General features: G+C 42.6%; 1 protein-coding gene across 1 annotated transcript in view; it reads right to left on the bottom strand.

The window, feature by feature from the left end:
• The window catches only part of PRKCH (protein kinase C eta), a 233848-nt gene extending 214573 nt beyond the window's left edge, over positions 1-19275 (bottom strand). Inside the window, exon 1 of the mRNA XM_055436882.2 lies at positions 18761-19275. Coding sequence (XP_055292857.1) covers positions 18761-19123 — 363 coding nt within the window. The 5' untranslated portion in view covers positions 19124-19275. The remainder of the gene's footprint in view (positions 1-18760) is intronic.
• Positions 19276-20617: the final 1342 nt, after the last annotated feature.

Genomic DNA, 20617 nt, shown 5'->3' on the forward strand with positions numbered 1-20617 from the left:
TAAATTTTTTAATGAATTTAGCCTTTAAATTTTTTTTTTCAATTTTTAAATTTTTTATTGAAGTATAGTTGATTGACAATGTTGTGCTGGTTTCAGGTACATGGCAAAATGATTGTTACCTACGGGGCTTCCCTGGGGGCTCAGAGGTAAAGAACCCGCCTGCCAATGCAGGAGATGCAAGTTCAGTCCCTGGGTTGGGAAGATTCCCCTAGAGGAGGGCATGGCAACCCACTCCAGGATTCTTGCCTGAGAAATCCCATGGGCAGAGGAGCCTGGCAGGCTACAGTCCATAGGGTTGCAAAAGAGTCGGATACAATCTATCTACTGAGCATGGCATGGATTTGTATCTATATATTCTTTTTCAGATCTTTTCCACATATAGGTTATTACAAAATATTGAATATAGTTCCTTGTGCTACACAGGAGGTCCACATTATCTATTTCATATATATATATACACAGTTTGCTTTTAAAAGGCACTGAAGTGTTAGCTCTGTATAAAATGACCCACATGGGTAAAATTCTGGGGGAAAAATATAAATCCCCAAGGGGGATACAGGACAGGAGGCTGTGCCACCATAATCCTGATGAATACTGCCTTTCATATGAAGACTGAACTTGGGTGTGTCGTCCTCCACGACGTCCTCTCTGAAGCAGGTTTCCAATTCCCTGCATCCTGCACGCATTTCTATTCCTCAGCTCCCCGATGATGAAACAATGGGCTTGTGCCGTCGGCCTCACTACAAGGTGAACTCCTTGAACTGTGCGCCCCTAGCACCTGATGCACCTCTGGCTGAAGCAGGTGCCCTGGGAATGCCGTGTGTGTTGGTATGTTTATCTTCATGCCCTGGCCTGTTTGTGGGTGTGTGTATGGTTACATAGAAAGTGACACACTTTTGCTACGTGACCTCCTTCACCCCTGTCTCCTCCAGTGTTATGTAACAAGTCCTCTATCCAAACTACAAAGGAATACCTGCGCTCCTCCCCTAATATGTACTGAAAACGAAGACAATTAGTCATGAACAGAAGAAAGAAAACCTAATTAGCTCATCTGTACCTAGATCACGAACTGGGAGACAAGGAGAGATGGGAGAAGGAGCTGGGGAGGGAGACAAGGGCCAGACTCCTGGGAATCTTCCCAAGGGGCCTGAACTTTATGGGCGATGGGAAGCCTTTAAAAGACTGCTAGCAGGCGAGAGGTTAAGGTTGGGTCCTAGACAGCTCATCCAGGCATCTCTGAGGAGGACAGATTTGAGGGAGCATATTCATGGTGACCAATTCCAAGGCCACTGAAACAATCTATCCGTGTGGTAAGGTTCTGAACAAGTGTGGTGCTGATGGAAAAGAGAAGCTGACTGAAGAATATACAGCAAGCTAATTCAGAAGGACTTGGCAGTTGATGAAAATGGGAAAGAAGTGGAGAGAGAGAGAAAACTAAACAATGAAGCCCAGGTGCCCAAACGATGGTGAGATGAACTCTGACGGGGAAAACGCGTAGAGGAGCAGGCAGGGATAAAGACGGGGTATTTAGTTGTGGGCAGTGTTGACTTCAAGACACCAGAAGGATGTCCAAGTAACTCTGTCCAGCAAGCATACTAGACATGAGGCCTTAGGCCTGTTCTTGAACCTTCTAAGCCAGTTTCCTCAGGTAGGAAACGCAGGAAGCATGGAACTGCTCACCCCTCAAGACTGTTGCAAAAGATTGAAGAAGGCAGAGTATAAAGCCCTTTACCCTAAGCCTGACCCAGTCCAAGAAGCATTAATCAAGTTCAGGGACAAAGACGGGAGATAGAGTTTTAGAAATTCTTGGCCTACGTGCAATACAATTAAGACCATGAGAGCAGATGAGACTATCTGGAGTAAGACAACAATGTAAGGACAAAACCCCAGGAAACAACGTTAAAGGAGATTAAAGGATGAGGAAAGAGATACAATAGGAAACAAAAAATCCCCAGAAGGTGCTGGAGAAACACTGAAGCAGGAAGGCAAAGAGAAGGAAGCAGCAGAAGTAAGTGACATGATTACATGGTCATTCCTGGGCTTTGCAGGAGTGGTATTCACACAGTGATGTAGGCAGAAGGCAGCCTGCACTGGTAAGAACGAATGGGCTGGAGAGGACAGATGCAGTCAGCTCTTTGGGAAGATGGCTGAGATGAGAAGGGGAGACACTGAGCCTCACCACAAAAGGGAAACAATCAAGGCCAAGACAGGCCTGGGTCACTTATTCTGTGGGGTTTGGGGAACTTGAGTGCTTAGAGATCTGGGTCATTTCTAAAGGGAAGGTGTTGGGAGGAAGGGAGAGGAGAAGGTACAGGAAGTGAAATACCTGACCCAGACAGACACAGGGGACCCAAACAGAGCAGGTATAGGTCTGGGCCTCATCTCAAAACTGCCTGCAGGATATGCCACAGGTGGGAGCAGGAAGTTCACACCTGTGCACTTCAGTTTTCTTGGAACATTAGGGCCCTTGACTACAGAGAAGACTCTGGGTGTTAGGAAATACACTTAAATTCTCTCTGAGTATAACCAGGACTCTAATCTGAGCGCTTCCCACTAATGACTCAAGCAAAAGACAAGTAAGGAAGCAAGGGTCTTGTGAAGAGTAAGGGGAGAGGGAGTTGGGGATGGTGCTTCGGGATACTTCATTCTTTTCCTTTTAATTCTCTCAGTCAGTTTTTTCCTTTTAATGTAAGCTTCACTGAAGCAAAACTGTCAGCAGGTAATTTGACTTCAAAATACTAATAGAAATGATATTAATGGAAAGTCTCCTTTAATATCTTGACAGGAACACTTTTTCAGAATCATTTTTTTTCCCGTTTTAAAACAAAATTCTACATTCACAAGCCCAACAGGACCAAATCATAGCAGAAGGAATTGACAATGAGCACCAGAAATTCCATTCAGAGAAGGAAATGCACACTGGACTCCTAATTAGGCAACTTCACAGGCCACTTATTTATCTTTCCAGAAACAGGATATGTTTTTTAAAAATAAGCTTAAATGGCAACTATTCCTTCAAGGTCACAGTTAAACCATTATCCAGTGTATGCCCCTCACTGGTATCCTTTTCTTACCAAAGTCAGGCTGCCGTTAATAGAGTCCTGACATCTGGTATACCAGAAGATGGTTTGAGTCAGTTTTTCCTACATTGAAAACCACCTCTTATCACTTAAACACAAGTTAACATTTTATTTGCGGAACCTAGGGTTCAGTTTAGTCTTTCCACACACCTTTTACATGTATTTAAATAATCAAGGGAATAAAAATCACACTGGCATATTCACTCTCCCTAAACTACTCCTGAGGCTGCTCTTAAACTCATACAAAGTATTAATGTCTGCATCTGAAATAGGAATATTTTTCAAGAGATGATCTCTTAGCAAAAGTGGATGACAGTGTTTGAATTCTGAGGCCAACTCAAGACATGAGAACGAGGAGGGGCTTCTTCAGTCTACAAAAGTTTCCTGAGTCTCTCCCACATGCAGGGGACTTTGCCAGGGACCGGGGGGGGCGCTGAGGGTCACCGGTGCTCACACAGATTATCTGGACGCTCACACAGATAGCGGTACAACTGGGCCGAAAGGAGGTCAGCAACCAACATCAGGCCGACACCCACGAACACGTTCTCACTCGCCCCCAGACATCTGCAACAGCAGCGCCCCAGCAAATCAATACAACCACAACCCAGGTACAGGATGTGCATGACAAGAAGGCGAGGGGGCCCAGCAGGGAGACTCAGAAACAGTGTCTTCTCCGGGAAGCTTAAGAGCCAACCAAGACTTCTGAACAGCCAAAACCAAGGCTGCACTGAACATCACTATGAACACTAGGGCCTTACTATGGAGCAGATGAAACTTTTGTTCTGAAAAAGAAAACATTTTCGTATCAGAACACATCTAACTTAAAATCACCCATGAAATATCTCGGACCCCAAACAAGTGTTGAGTTAACTGATAAAGCTATAGATAATCGATATGGGGGAAATGGTCATATTTTCTGTAAACCAAATCACTATTGTTGGCATTCACCCAGAAATCCACAAGGTCAAATGATGCACTTTTATAAAATCGTTTCCTCCTTGAAAGCATGAAAGAATAATTCACATCCAATGCATGATATGTTCAAACTTAAGTCAAGGAAACATCTTTTAATGCCTATTCAAAGAGGCTATTTACCATCTTTTCTCAGCAATAAACATGCTCACTTCAGCTTCTGAAAGGCGGCTCCATTGGACTTTTGCAACAAAAACATTGCAAATTTACTTCTTTCTGGTTATTTCCCCAACTCAGAACCTTATCCCTGTTCAGCATCAGATGGGCTAACAGACTCAAACTCAAGGTTTTCCATAAACTAACTTTGGCCAACACTGCAACTATAGTAATCCTAGCTTCAATTCCCCAGACTCCTTTCGAGATCTTTCAGAATGGACATATGTGCAGAATTTACCCCAAACCCAGGATAAAGGAAACCATCTCCTCTTTCACCAATAACCCTCCTATTTACTGATTTACATACCAGAATCCTAAATAAAAAGCAAACGTGCCAAGAAGGTTAGACTCAAAAACTCTTTCTAAAATTCTAACCTCTAAATTCTTTAAAATTAAAAACTCCAAAATTCTGTATAAATAAACATCTTACTGCTTTGAAAGCTAATTTCTGAAAAGGCTGGGATCATGACTTCATATTTAAGTACTGGGGTAAAGTGGTGGTAATTGTGACTTTGGCTTTTCTACAAAGGTATATGTCACGCACTATACTAGTTTATATAAATCTTCACTATATCGTCACACAACCCGATGAGATAGGTAGTAAGTTACAAGGACAAAGCTGGGGCTAGCAGAAGTTAAGCGACCTCGTTAATAAGAGGCAAAATGAACAGTTGAATCCAATCTGGCTGACACTCAACCATCACACTGTGATGCACTGCTAATTATGGTCATTGTCCAATAAATATTCCTCAAAGCCTGTATTTGTGTGCTATGACTCTGTCATTGTAGATTCTGCGTTCTGATTTATATGGCTTGCTGCTGCTAAGTCGTTTCAGTCGTGTCTAACTCTGTGCGACCCCATAGACGGCAGCCCACCAGGCTCCCCCGTCCCTGGGATTCTCCAGGCAAGAACACTGGAGTGGGTTGCCATTTCCTTCTCCAATGCAGGAAAGTGAAAGTGAAGTTGCTCAGTCGTGTCTGACTCTTCGTGACCCCACAGACTGCAGCCCACCATGCTCCTCCATCCATGGGATTTTCCAGGCAAGAGTACAAATGCTAATATGTCTTTATACATTCAACAGAGACCAAATAGATATTGAAGGAATGGTCAGAAATATTCCGGAGATCAGGCAGATGCCAAAATAGGCATGACCCAAAATTATTCAAAAATAGACAAAAATCATCCAGAGTTAATTCCCCAAATTATACTCAATCAGGTAAATGAGCTTGCAGGAGTCAGCAAGAATCAACTGTACCCACTTATAATTTCTGAGGTTTTATTTTCTTTATGATTACTGGCACTATGGTTATTAATTCTCCACACATTTATAGTTTCCTAAAAAAGTAAAACACCTGGAACCCTATCAATTATATCACTGTAGTACAATTATCTAAGTATTAAAAACATTCCATTAATACTTATGACTCCATAGAAAATAAATATATCATTTAAAAATTCAAGAACCTGGAATAAACTTTGAGTTCTTTGTTTCCTTTCCTCTATTCTTTTTTTTTTTTTTTGGAACCTATGGCACTGAAACAGGTTACAAGCAGGCAGATGCCTTGGTGTCTGTCATGTGAGGGATGCCCACAAGACTAACAGGTGGGTCAGCGATAAAGACTCCGCCTGTCAATGCAGGGGATGGAGGATCAATCCCTGGGTCAAGAAGATCCTCTGGAGTAGGAAACCACAACACACTTAAGTATTCTTGCCTGGAAAATTGCACGGACAGAGAAGCCTTGCAGGCTACAGCCCATGGGGCTGCAAAGACTCAGACACGAGTGAGCATGCATGCACACGCACAAAACTACAGCCTCCCCCATTCCTCAGGAAGCGCCTACATCTCCACCTTCATTGTCTAAAGTGAAACCATTCGAATGTCTTTCCTTGGCCAATATTATTATTTTCAGAAGGTCCTTGTCAAAATATTAATTTCCTTGGGAGATTAAAAGCAGCCAAAGCTACCATTTCTTGAGGGCCTATTTTGTGCTGAGCATGTTTTATGTATTAAACCTAATCTTTACACCAGTCTTCTGTGGTAGCAAACTTGAACACCATTTTCCAGGAAAGAGAATAGAGCTGAAGGGACAGGCTCACTGGCACAGCTGGAATAATACACTGCACCTGCTAACACCAAGTCTATCCTCTTTCTCATAGCTTCTCTGTTCCTCCACATGTCAAACCTGTTGCCACCTTTGGGCCTTTTCCTGAACTGTCCCCTTTGCCCGGATGCTGCCTATAATCTTCACATGGCTGGATGCTTCTTGCTACTTGGGTCTCAGCCAAAATGTCACCCTATGAGTCCTCTGCCACTCTAGGTAAAGCAGTCACTTTGTCACACTCCATCACACCACCCTGTTTTCCTTCTCTACTTAGCACCTAACCACCATGGGCTATTCTTGTAATTACCTGTTTGCCTGCTTATTGTCTGTCTCTCCATAAGAGGGTAGAAGCCCTGTGAGAGCTGAGATTCTGAATGTTGTGTTCTCTGCCCCAACTATGACACTTATAACAGAGTGGGGTACCCAGCATATAGATCGATGAATGATTGAACGGCTTTCCTGCTGCCTCCTCCACACATTAGGATGGTGTCAGGAAAGAATCAAGTCCAGAGAGCTAGATTCAAGCTTCACCTCTGACTAGGTAGGGGGTTGCACTCTGGGCAATCTCCATTCAGCTCAATTTCTAGGATCATCAGGCTATTTTCCAAGGCGTCAGCAAGGTGATCTGTAACTCAGGAACAGAAAATCTTGTTGGGCTGGTGGCTCCGATGGTAAAGAATCTGCCTGCAATGCAGGAGACCTGGGTTTGATACCTGAGTCAGGAAGATCCCCTGGAGAAGGGAACGGCTACCCACTCCAGTATCCTGGCCTGGAGAATTCCATGGACAGGGGAGCCTGGCAGGCCACAGTCCACAGGGTTGCAAAGAGTCAGACACAACTGAGTGACTTTCACTTTCAAGACAGACCCAGGCCACAGGAGACCTGTAATCACAGGACAAGAGGAGCAGGCAAGCACCACTGATTCCATCATTTTGTCTTGGACTAGCACAGTGGTTCACCATAAGGCCCAGCTCAAGAAGACGGTAAATATTTTAAGTATACTGATAAATCCTATCTCTTTTTATAGGGAGTTATCTTAACAAAAGATATCAAGCCAAGGTCATTCAAAATGTCCCAGTTTGGTTTTTTTTTTTTAACTTTCCATCTATTGCAAGCCTCAAAGAAACCCTTCAACAGTAGAGACTTCTGAAAATACCTAAATAACACAATCCAATAGGTCCTAAAATGGGTCATCATCTAGTATATTTCACCAGGAAACAGAAGTGAAAACACATTTTAAGTACATACCCGAGGAATTGGAAATTAATAACAACCTCATTTTTGATTCCTTTAACACCTGAAGCCGGGTATCCACAGTCAGACTTCTGGGGACCATGAAACTGATGACACTGTTCCCAGCATGTTGTCAATATGCACATATATGCATTCTTCTAGAAACAGGGTCCATAGCTTTTATCATCACTAAAACGGTCCAGGGTTCAAACACGGTTTCAGAAGCACTGCATCTACTAAAAACCCATTCTGAACTCTTCCATACTGTGATAAATCAAGAGTAATATATAATAAAGCATAAGAGATGCACAGCTCACAAATTAATAAATGCATTTTGTTTAGGAAATGCTGCTAATATGGCTTTTCTGAGCTCTTCTAAGAATAATTTCAGAGCCTAGAACATATCAGTATCAGCAGAACAATCTCCTGAAGACATTTCAGAAGGGAGCAGAAATTGCATTGTCTAATGGAACAACGATCAGAGCCACATAACTCTGATACTGGAAGGGGCCACAGAGCACAGGTTGCCCAGCCGCTGCCATCACAGACAAGAACATTAAAGCCCCGGGTGAGGACAGAGGCACATCAAATGTAAGTGTTAGGAGACAGATGCAGAAATAGCGCCAAATAAGTGCAAGAGATATACATGACTTGCAAACAAAACTTCAGCTTTGTGGTTCCAGTTTAAGCACTTAGAGAGCAAGCACTACATCAAGAACATGCTCACACTGGCCCCACATGACTCATTTCATTAAGGTAATTATGAGGGGCTCATGTTGGCCCTGGTTCTATCCTCTGGCAAATTTCTTTTTTTAACCATAGAGCAAATTAAACACTTTTGGTTACCTTTTAAGCATTTCTCCCCCTGTAAGGTCAAAGTTGTGTCAGGGTGAAACTTATGTAAAAATCAAAGGAACTTTACAGAAGGCAGAACATAATTAAAGCCCTGTTGGTATAGTTGTTTTATTAAAATATCCTAGATGCTTTGACAATCACTGCTCTAATGTACACGTGCTACAGAAACACTCTAACATAATAATCTTGATAAATCTCTCTATATAGGGCCATGATTCTCAACAAAAATGTCCCATCTCATAAAATTCTCCAGTCTAGCACTTAAACACTACAATAGCCAATACCCTTGGGCCCATTCTGCCATCTAATTAAAATGTCTATCGTACAAGTGATTTATAGGACTTGTCATCACGTAGGGTGGATATATAGACTGGTGGCTACAGACACCTCATGACAACAAAGCATTAATTACCATGCTAGTGAGAATGGCTTCTAGCAAAAGCTCAACGGGTGGGATTCTCAGTCTCTCTCTGATGCAAGAAAACAGGGACATAACTTACCAGTCCCATAGAACGAGGAGCCCATTAGCGTAAATCAAGAGATACAATTGCATGGCTTAAAATCAGAACCCACTCATTTTAATTCCTTAAGGTTGATTCTAAGCCAAGGAAATAACACCAACATCACTACCAATGCTAAAAGTCATTTAGACATGAGCTAAATCCTCTCCAAGCCTGAGCAATTTAGATTTGGACCAATTTAATTCTTAGGAGTTACTAACTTTGATAAGACATAAGTCATTTTGACTGCTTAAAACCAAACCAATTACTCCAAAAGCAAAGAAATGATGTAATTGCCTAACATATGGAGGCAGCAGCTTTAGAGATGGAAGGGTCCCTAGAGGGACTCTAGTGCAATCCCCTCCTGCTAGAAACCAGGGAGCTGAGAGCCTATTACACAGAGGCTTGCCTGAGGTTACAGCTGACAGATGGCAAAGCCAAACCTTGACCCCAGCTCTCCTGACTCTCATAGCACAGTACTTAGATATTGCTGTAAGTTGTACAATGAAATACAAAGAGTTTCTTTTTTAATTGGGTAGTTAATACCAAACTAATTTGCGGTTAAAGTAAACTTCCCATATATTTACTAATAAGCCAGCTTCCACTAAAATTTTAGGAAACATATTAAGAGGTAAATAAATATCTAAATAAGCAAATATCTAATTTAATATATTTAATAAATAACTACATATCTAAATAGATTTGAATAAGTATATCTTCATATCTATGTAGATGTTAGTGTATAAGTATGTGTCTGTCACATATCACAGTAATGCTTTAGCTAGAGCTTCGGTTCCCACATTCTGAAAACAAATACTTGAGCTATCGTAGATTCAAAAACCTCCCAGGAGCAAGCAGCTAACAGGGGACTGAGAATTAGGGAGTGGTGAGGTCTGCAGCAAACCCCACAGAACGAAATGTCTTCAGAGTCAATGTTAAAAACATCTCTGCCCAGTGAATATATCTGCAGGGCATCCATGGGCCTAAGAGCTGTTTCGGACAAGAGGACCTTCCTGCTTCAACATCTATGATTCTTTTCTGATTTGCACAAAACTTGGGATGTTTGATGGTTCAAAAAAAGGTGTCACTGTTTTCTTTCTTGGGGAGTTAAATGTTCTTTCAGGTCATCTGTTCACAGACATTGAAATTTAGTTCCCTCCAAACTTTCAGAAGATGGAAAGCTTTCTAGAGATCAGGAACATTTACCTTTCAAAAGGATCTGTGATGTATCTCTGGGAAAATATGATCAAGTCAGAAGTTCCTTTTCTTCTTTTGAGGGATGGTTTTTCCAAATCCTTTAACTGAAGTAGACCTGTGGCCATGCTATCTATACTGAAGCCTTAAAAATTAGCTGTTTTTCTTCAGGAAAATGTTTCTGGTCTCCCCAAAGTTGGCATTCACCAGCATCATAGTCCTTACTTCTGTCCTGTCATTTCCAAGTTGTGTTTTCCCCAGTCTCTCTCCCCCATGGAATTATGAGGTCTACGAAGAAAAGGGCCATGTCTGTCTTGCCCACTGGCCTCTCCAGGGCAGAGCACCATGCCAGGTACATAGGACATGCTCAGTGGTGGAGGAAGGCTCATTCAGGGCCTGGCATTTCATAGAGAAACATGTAATAGTCTGTCAGTAGCCACCCCAGGGGAAGAGGGGATGAACCCCAGTCAACAGCCCACACTTTTAAACTTTGAACTCCTCTGATCAATACCATACACTTCCATGAGAGACCAATCAATTCATACATCTGTCCTTTCAGGAGAGAGGGGAAGGGGACAATAGAGATCTTAGGATGCTGAGGGAACACTAAGGAGGAGGAGAGCCAATCCCAGACTTGGCATGTCAGGGAAAGTTCCTGGGTCAAGTGATGTTTCCAGTGAGACATGGAGTACAAGCAGGAATTAGCATGATGGCTCTTGAGGAACTGAAAGTTGATCATTGCAGCTGGAGCATGAAAGTGTGGGTTGGGGAGAGGTGAGCCATAAAGCTGAAGAGGAAATCAGAGCCCAGCTCATGGAGAACATTCTATACCATTTTCAAGAGTTGTGCTTTATCTAAGGGCAGTGGGGAACCACTGAAAGGTTTTAAGTAAAGTAATGATTATCAGCTTGGCAATTGAGAAAGATAATTTTGAATACAGCAGTGATGAAAGTGGAAAGAAAGTGATCAGGCACTGAGTTTCAGACCTCATTTTTATCATATTTTAACAAAACGGGGCCAGCAGCCAGCATAAATGGAGTACCAGACCTAGCCAACTGTTTTGCAAAATAGAAGAAAGACTACAAAGAATCCAAGGCATCTCTCTGATTCTACATAAATGCTACCCATCTTGTAAAAAATTACTGCACTTTTACTATCACAAACAGTCATCATTATAAACTCTTGCTAGATACCAAAACTGTACTAAGAATTACATAAGATACAATGATTCACTCTGCCCACCAAACTCATTAGCTCCACTGTTGAAGTACAACCAAATTTAACATGTCGGGCTCACAAATTACCAGTGAACAAACTTACATCACATTAACAGGCTTGATGATCAGTCTTTAAAATGAACAAAAGCCAGTAATGTTCCAAATGCAATTTTCAATTTATTACCATATACAAAGGACAAAAATCTGATCAGTCTTTAAAGCACAAATTGATATGCAATTAATTAATTTTTTAAATGGAACACTGATCATTGGAATAACTGGTTCAATCCTCAATTCCATTTATTTCTTTTTTAAAAGATGAATGTTTAAATAAAAACCTTTCCAAAGTGCTTACATTCTACTTGCTCCAAAAGCACATTTTGACAAATATTTAGTACCTACTATACACCTGACACTGCTCAAGATGCTGGACTTAGAACAGTGAATAAGAGAGATGGGGGTCCCTGATCTCAAGGTGCTTATAACCCAAAAGAGAAGGGTATAATAAAACAGATTAACAATGATCTGAGAGTGTTGAGTGCATTGAAGAGTAATAGATAATGTGGTCCAGAAAATGCCTGAAACATTTGAACCACAACTTAACCATGATGAGAAACAGCCAGCCCCACTGCAGTGAAATTCTTATCATGAAACTGAAGACAAAATATAAATAATACAATTCACATATACTGGGATAAACCTCCGGATACATACTAAAATGTTTTCCTCCTAAACACTCCACCCCAATTGACTCCAAAGAAAAACAACTGTGAGAATGAAAAACTACAAAATACAAAAAAGAATGAACCAACAGATAATGAATCTGGAAGATTCAATCCGATGCTCTAAATCCATGCACCTAGATCCACGAATCAAGGGCAAAGATAATCAGTGATTGCCCAGTGGTAACCTGGCTGCTTCCCCGACAAGACTACCAGACAGGTACCCTGAGTGAGAAGTTGAGAGAAAGCAGCCCTCCCAGTGCTGGAGGAAACAGAATGTCTTCAGGAGGGTTGAACCAGGAAAACAGCTTGGGATCCTGCCAAGCAGGTCCTTCCTTCCTGAGGGGATGCCAAGGTCTTTCCATGACGCAGCCTCCAACTCCTCTTGTCTCCTCCCATGTCCCCATGTTCTGCAATAAGTATATTAGGTGCCGGTTCCCATGTGGAAAGTTAGCGAAAAACAAGCAAACAAGTGAAAGAAGGAAATAAGGTTTTAATCTGGACAAATTTTCGGGTATCACAAGTCCAAGAAATTATACAAAATAAACCAGTTCGAGAAGGAAAAGAGAAAAAGCTGACAGTGATAATTTAGAAAATGAGACTGTCCTAAAGTCAGAAACTATACTGAATGACTTTGTTGTTTTTTTTTAAATGTCCCTACTCTGATCTTTTTTTTTTTTTCCGCTAAAGAGACAATGTAGTTTTCAAGAGTCAGCCTTGGCTCAAATCTAATTCAGGCATTTTACTTACTTAACATCTTCTTTGGAAAAATAAGGATAATAAATTCTCGTCGTTTTTCCCCTACAGCTTTATTGGTACACTTGTCCACATGCACATACTTAACAGCGAACTATCTGAAGCTCTTAGACATTAAGTATATAACTGGGAAACCACCACCACAATCAAAATAATGAATATGTTCATTTCCCTCAAAAGTTTCCTATGCCTTCTTTATAATCCATCCCTCCATCACTTTCATTCCCCTGGTCCCAGGCAACCTCTGCTCTGCTTCCTATCATTGCAAATTACATTTTTCTATAATTTTACATAGATGAAAATATCCACTATGTACTCTCTTTGGCTTCTTTCAGTACATAAAGTACATATTTTGAGAGTCATTCATTTTGCTGCATATTTCAATAGTTCATTACTTTTTATTATTGGGTAGTATTCCATTGTGTAGATACTTAATTTGCTTAAATATTCACCTGTTGACTGACTTTTTCCAGTTTGGGGGCTATATAACAAATAAAGCAGCTAAAAATATTTATGTGTAAATGGTTTCATTTAAGAGTAGCTAGGTCCCACAGTAAGTACATTTCTAACACTAAGAAAGTGTCAAAAGTGTTTTCCAACGTGACAATCGTTTTATATCCCTCACAGTAGTATATGACAATTCCAGTTATTCTACTTGCTCACTCAAACGGTATGATCAGTCTCTTTTAGACTTTCCCATGGGTTTTGGTCTTAATTTACTTTTCCTTAACTAATCTTTTACTGTGCTATTTTCCATGAAGGGTGCCTATTCAAATCTTTGTCCCATTTTTAATTTGAATACATTTCCCACTGCATATCATTTTTAAACTATTTTTCTCACTGTCATTTTATATATTCCTGTTAAAAGTCCCCTGTCTGATTTACATGTTACAAATAATTTCTCCCAGTGTATTCTGTCTTCTTAAGAATCTTCTGAAAAGCAATAGTTAAATAGCCTGATTTGATTTCTTTATAGTACTTGTTTTTTGGGTCCTATCTGAAAAATACTTGCAGTGACCAAGGTCACTAAGATTTTCGTCTATGTTTTCTTAAAAAATTTCACAGCTAAAATCCTACTTTTAGGTCTATGATCCATTTTCAGTTAATTTTTGTGTGTAATGTAAGATTAAAGTCAGTGCACAAGTTTCTGCATAGAGCTATTCAATTGTTCAAGCAGCACTTGTTGAGAAAATTATCATTTCCACAATGGAACTGCCTTGACATCTTTGTCAAAAGAAAGTCAACTGATCACATATGTATGAATCTATTTCTAGACTCTCTTCTATTCCACCGATCTCTCTGACTCTAATACCACATTACCTTGATTACAGTAGTGTTGTAGTAAGTCTTGAAATCAGATACTTTAAGTCCTCCAACTCATCCTTTTTCAAAATTATTCTTAAATAAGCCTGGGTCCTTCACATATTCATATAAACTTTAGAATCAGTTTGTTAATTTTTACAACAAAGCCTGATGATATTTTGACTAGAAATACATTAAATCTATTGAACAATTTGGGAAAAATCTGAGGTCTCAAGAATACTGAATCTTCCCATTTATGAACACTCTCCATTATTAATCTCTCCATTTATTTAGATCTTTAACTTATTTTAGGAGTGGTTTCTCATTTTCAGTGACCAAGTCTTGCATGTTTTACAGATTTATCCAATTTCATATTTTGATGCTCTTTTAAATGGTATTTTTCTATTTCACTTTTCAGTTGTCCCCTGAGAATGTGAAGAAACAAGTAACTTGTAGATTGGTTTGGATCCTGCAACCTAGCTAAACCTAGCCTGTTGGTTCTAGTAACCCTTTTGTAGGTACCCTTTGCATGTACTTTATTAATCGCCTGTTGCACTGACTGCGACCTCCACTACACTGTTGAACAGAAGTGGTAAGGGTAGCTATCCTTGCCATTCTTGATCTTAGGGGAATATCATTCAGTTTTTCACCATCAACATGTTACTTGTAGCTTTTTCACAGCTGTCCTTCATCTGGTTGAAAAGCACTCTTTTATTACTAATTTGTTGAGAGTTTTTATCATGAATGGATATTGAATTTTGCCAAATTCTTTATCTATTGACCTGATCGTATGAATCTTTTCTTCTGTTATTAAACTATTCTGTTAATTTGAAGAGTTGCACTGATTGATTTTAAATGTTTAGTCAACCATGAACCTTGCAGTCCTGGTTATAGCCCCATTTGATCATTTGCTATATTGCTGTTGTTGCTGTTAAGTCACTTCAATCGTGTCCGACTCTGTGTGACCCCATAGACGGAAGCCCACCAGGCTCCCCCGTCCCTGGGATTCTCTAGGCAAGAACACTGGAGTGGGTTGCCATTTCCTTCTCCAATGTGTGAAAGTGAAAAGTGCAAGTGAAGTCGCTCAGTCATGTCTGACCCTTAGCGACCCCATGGACTGCAGCCCACCAGGCTCCTCCATCCATGGGATTTTCTAGGCAAGAGTGCTGGAGTGGGTTGCCATTGCCTTCTCCGATTTGCTATATTACTGGGTGTGATTTCCTAAAATTTAAGATTTTTTAATATCTACACTCAGAAGGGGCATTGGTCTTTAGTTCTATTTATTTGCAAAGCATCCATCAAGTTTTAGTATAAAGGTAATGTTGGCCTCATGAAATGTGCCAGGATGTGCTTCCTTTTCTTCTGTTTTCTGGAACAGTCTGTGTAATTGCTAATGTTTCTTCCTTAAATATATGATAGAACTCACCAGTTAAGCCACCTGGGACCTCAAGTTTGTACTGTGGAAGGTTTTTTAACTACAAATTCAATTGCCTTAATGGACATAAAGCTAGTTGAATGAGTTTTGGTCATTTGTATCTTTCAAGGAATTTGTTCATCTCATCTAAATTGTGGAATTTACTGGCATAAAGTTATTCATAATATTCTCTTTTTTTTTTAATGTCCGTAGGATCTATAGTGATGTTTTCTCATTTCTAACATTGGTAATTAGTGTCATCTTTTTTCTTGATCATTCTGGCTTGAGATTTATCAGTTTTATTGTGTGTGCGTGTTTTTCCAGAGAACCAACATTTTTCACTGATTTTTCTCTACTGTTTCTGCTTTCTACTTCACTGATTTCTGCCATCTTTATATTTCCTTCTTTCTGCTTACCTAGGATTTGACTGGTTCTTACTTTCCTAATTTCAGGCAGAAACTCAGGTCTTTGAAATCTTTTCTAATTGAAGAGTTTAACACTGAATTTCCATTTAAGAACTTCTTTAGCTGTCATATTATATCTCACTGCCTCCTTGGATGTAATGCAAATTAAATGAATAAATGTAGTTAGGAAAGAAATGGTTGATTGCCTAATCCACGGCAAGCACTGTGCCTGGTACTAGGAATGTGTGCATGTGTGCTAAGTCACTTTAGTCGTGTGCGACCCTAGGGACTGTAGCCCGTGAGGCTCCTCTGTCCAATGGGATTCTCCAGGCAAGAATAGTGGAATGGGTTGCCGTGACCTCCTTGGTACTAGGAATATAACTGCATAAAACAGATCTCTTTCTCTCATCAAGTTTAGAAGGTGATATCAATGAAACTGGTACAAAATCAATGTCAAAGACTATTTTCTTAATATTTAGAAACTATGTTAAGCAAAAAAGCATAACAACTTTGTTTTATTCTAATAATAAAGGTATCTTCTGTTTTTGTTTCTTCTGATCTAGGAAGAATTAAACTGCTAGTTTATTTACACTGTTTAGCAATCGGTAATTTCATTTGCAAAAAATAAATTTATCGTGGAGTAAATTATTCCATTTATAGCTTTCTGAATAAACTGCATTTCAATATAATATGCTAAGGACAAATAAGTACTTCTGTAATTCTAAATTTCAAAACCACTTTAGATCTATAGAGGATCATTTAAAAACAAGCATTCCATATATTTCCAAATATTTTAACAAAATTTATTTAAAAAAGGAAACTCACTGCCTATTTTATCTACCTTATCATCACAGTTTCAAAATACCAAGAATTTTAAAGACTCTGCCTTCTCACTGAATGAGTGTCTGACAAATCACCAATTTCAAGGTCATTTAAATGCTGATATATCGTACCAAACACTCATATTTTTCATAACACCACTACCGGGATACATTAAACACCTAAATATAATTAATTCAGACAATTAAGATATGTAAATTTTACACTTAAATCTACAGCCAGTGGAAAAATAAGCAGATCTAAATAGGCACCCCACATTTTCAAGTAACCTGAATCTTCCTATACTTATGCTTCTTCCAGCCCTTACCTTGTGGTCTTCATTTAAGCTACAGGTTCTCAAACTTGACTGCACACTGGGATTACCTGGAGAGCCGAAAAATACTGATGCTGGTGTCCACAGCCATAGAGTCTCATCTAGAGTCTTTAAAAGCAGGGATTTTTAAAAGTCCCTCAGGTGATTCAAATGTGCGGATTACGGGTAAGGAAAACCAGTCTAGGATCTCTCTTGGAAAACATGCTTCTAATGGCCATCGGGCAGTCTGCACCATTATATTTCAGAACCTAGTTCTTTAGAACTTTGCCCAACCTAACTCCTAACCGGATACTAATTTAATAATTCCATTCAGATTCCTAGACTGACCTCCACTTCACATTCAGAAATTCACAAAATGAAATGTCAGTCTCTATTCTGGCCATTCCTCTCCAGTCCACTTCTAAATTCCACCAAGTAAACTCAGCTGAAGGGAAACTAACTCAATATAATTTGATGTTACAGTTAAACAGCTGTTATGTTTTTTCTCCTATTTAAGAGACTACTCCACAAGCTAGCTGTAATTTTACAAAATATGATAAAAGTATCAATTCCTCAAAGTGTAAAATAAATATCTAAATGAGTCTTTCTTATTATCCAATTCCCCCACTTGTTAATTTCAAACAGGGTTTTTCAAAACTGATTCACATTCTGGCCTCAAAACTGACATCCTCCAGAATTTAAATCATTAAACTCCTGAGAGTCTTCAAAGGACTTATTTGGCCAAACCAGAGCACTTCATTCTAATTATCATTTCATCAAATACATGTGGGAAGGATAACACCTGCATTACAAAGGCAGTATGAAGATTAAGAAGCAAAAGCATTTTAGCACTGTGTAGAGTGCTCTAGACATTTTAATTTATTTGCAGCAGACATTTTGCCTCATGGAACTATGTGAAAAGCACAGGCAAGTAGGAAGTTGCCGGCAACTACTTGTCAATACACAGAAATACAAGCAGGTGAGATGAGAAACCGGGGGTGGTTCACAAACTGCTGAGGAGCCCTGGAAACTCTCAAGACCAGTAACAGCAGAAACACCAACTGCAAGAATTAGACCTCTTGGGCTGCAATTGAACTGAAGTTACCTGCAAACACATGTAAACCTCATCTCCTTGAAACACTGCTTAACAAAACTTTGCCAACTGCAAACCAGGCACTCCGATCCCCGCCAGTGTAGGTTATTTACCTCTGGGATGTAATGGATGTGCATGCTGAAACACGTGTGCACGTCTGAGCGGCTGAACCAACACGTATCCATAAACATTATGAATAATACCTGCGAGAATGCATGGCTTTCGCTTAAGAAACGCTTAAAGAGCTTTACCCAAATCAAGCCACTTTCCTAACACACCTTCCTTGCCTTTCCTGTATTACCCGGGTGCAGAGAGTTGGGGCTCCTTATTCAAAGTCTGGGCGGAGAGAGTGATCGCCCCTTCACCCGACTTCCCGTTAGCCCAAGCTGCCATCCCCGAGAGGAACCGTATCCAGGATGGCTTCCTAGAGGCACGGCTGTGCCCTCGCATACCCACCGCGGTCGCATCACCAGTGCCACGGGCCACCTGGAGTGGACCAAAAGTGGAGGGAATTCCCTGAGCCGCGGAGCCTGGGAAGATGGGAAAGCGGGTCCCAGGCAAGTTCTGTAAAAGGAAGGAAGGGAAAGGTGCGGAGTGAACACCAAGGGGAGGGTTCCAGGTACTCACCCAGCCCTCGAAGGTGTCCGAGGCGCCGGCCGTGCGCAGCAGCTCCTGGAATTGCAGCGTGCAGTTGGCCACAAAGTGGTCGTAGCCCAGGGGCGTCTCGTGGAAGACGGCCAGCTCCAGGTGGCCACCGTCGGTGACGTTGGCGCAGAACTCCTCGTTGTACGTGGGCTTGTTGGTCTTCTGTTTGGTGCTGGTCTGGCCCACGCGGACCTGGTCCACGCTCACCGTCAGGTAGGGGTCCAGCAGCTGATAGCCCTTCTTGAAGAGCGAGTGGCGCAGGGACCAGCGGGTGGGCTGCAGCCCCACGGCCTCGCCAATGCGGACCCTCAAGTAGCCATTGAACTTCATGGTGCCGGACGACATGCCGACGCCGCTGTCCCGCCCCGGGGACCGCGCGGTCTCGCAGCCGGCGAGCGGGGAGCCCTCGCTCAGGCCAGCCCTCGCGGCGGCCGCAGGAGTGGAGGCAGCTCCCGGGGAAAGCAGCACCCCAGCTCCCCTCGCCCGGCCATTCTGCCTCCTCCGCCGGCCCTTCCCTCCCCTCCCTCCCTCCCTCCCTCCCTCGCGAGGTGGAAAGGAGGGGAGCCGGGCGCCGAGCTCTCAGCTGGCCGGGGTCGCCCGACCGTCGCTCTGGAGCGCGCGGCGCCTCCCGGGAGCTCGCACGGGACTCGCCCCTTCTTCAGCGCCAGGAAGCGCCTCTCCCGGGAGAGCCGGAGCGACCCGTCCGGTTAGCTCGAGCCTCCCGCGGCTCCTGCCCCCGCCTCCGCCCGCTCCGGCTCGGGCTCCTGCCCCCGCCTCCGCGGGCTCACGCTCTCCCCCACTCGGCGAGCTTCAAACCAGGAAGCAGCTGCAGCCGCATCCCGGGCAGGAGCCTCGAGCCGCTCGGCCCCAAGTTCACAGCCAGCCTGCGAGGGGCTCGCGCGCCGTGCGAAGCCCGGGGGCGTGGCGCGCAGCCGGAGCCGGCCCCGCGTTCGGGCAGTGGCGGGGCGCCCGCAGCCCGGGGGGCCCCGCGCGGGTCGACTAGCACCGCTCCGTGCGCACTCGCTGCAGCAGGGTCTGGCGGGGCGCTCGGGACTGGAGGTTACTCCAGGTGCAGGCCCAAAAGGGAAGGGCTTGTGGCCCAGCCCCCAGCAAACACCTGAGGCGTGGGAGACAGACCCAGCGAGAGCTGGCAGGCGGGTAGGAGAAGGAACAGGGAACCCGCGCGGCTGGGAGACTCCCGCGCCCACCCTCTCACCCTAGGAGGTGGTCTGGCGACCCAGCCTGACCATCTGGGAGAGGCCCTGGCCGGAGGCGGGTGCATGGCGGGGAGGTTCCTTTTCCTAATCTTTACAGGGATGGCTCATCCCGAGTTCAGCTCGGGCCCATCCTGTTGTGCGCTTTTCCTGCGGAGAGTAATTACACGGTTGTTGTGTGTGTGAGTGTGTGTGATTTTTTTTAATAGGGCAGTAGTAATGATGTCCGCCTCCTTCCTCGGAGAGGTGTGTCTTGTTGCACAAAGAGCAGGAAAGGTCGGTTCTGAAGACAGACGTGGCCGAGACTACTAAATCTCTTCCTCTGCGGGGCGGTTCCTGGTCCGCCCAGCCCTACAGGACAAGGGCAGAAGATGTTCACTCACACAAACACACACGCACACACAGACACAGTCCCCAGTACACGTGCACCGAAGAAATCACCTCTTCTAGGAACACTCTAGGCTGTGGCTCTGCTTGTGAGTCAGAGGGGGCCCGCCTCCAGTAGCTTCTCCACTCAGGGCTCCTGCAGGTTTGGTCCCCTGGGAGCTCCTCACTCCCTGAGGGCCATCTCAACCAATTTGTCTCCCATAAAGCCTAGGCCATTGTTAAGATCCCCAATTACATT

Source organism: Moschus berezovskii, chromosome 9, assembly GCF_049115385.1.
Source record: "Moschus berezovskii isolate FMDL1 chromosome 9, NW_MosBer_1.0, whole genome shotgun sequence".
NCBI lineage: Eukaryota > Metazoa > Chordata > Mammalia > Artiodactyla > Moschidae > Moschus > Moschus berezovskii.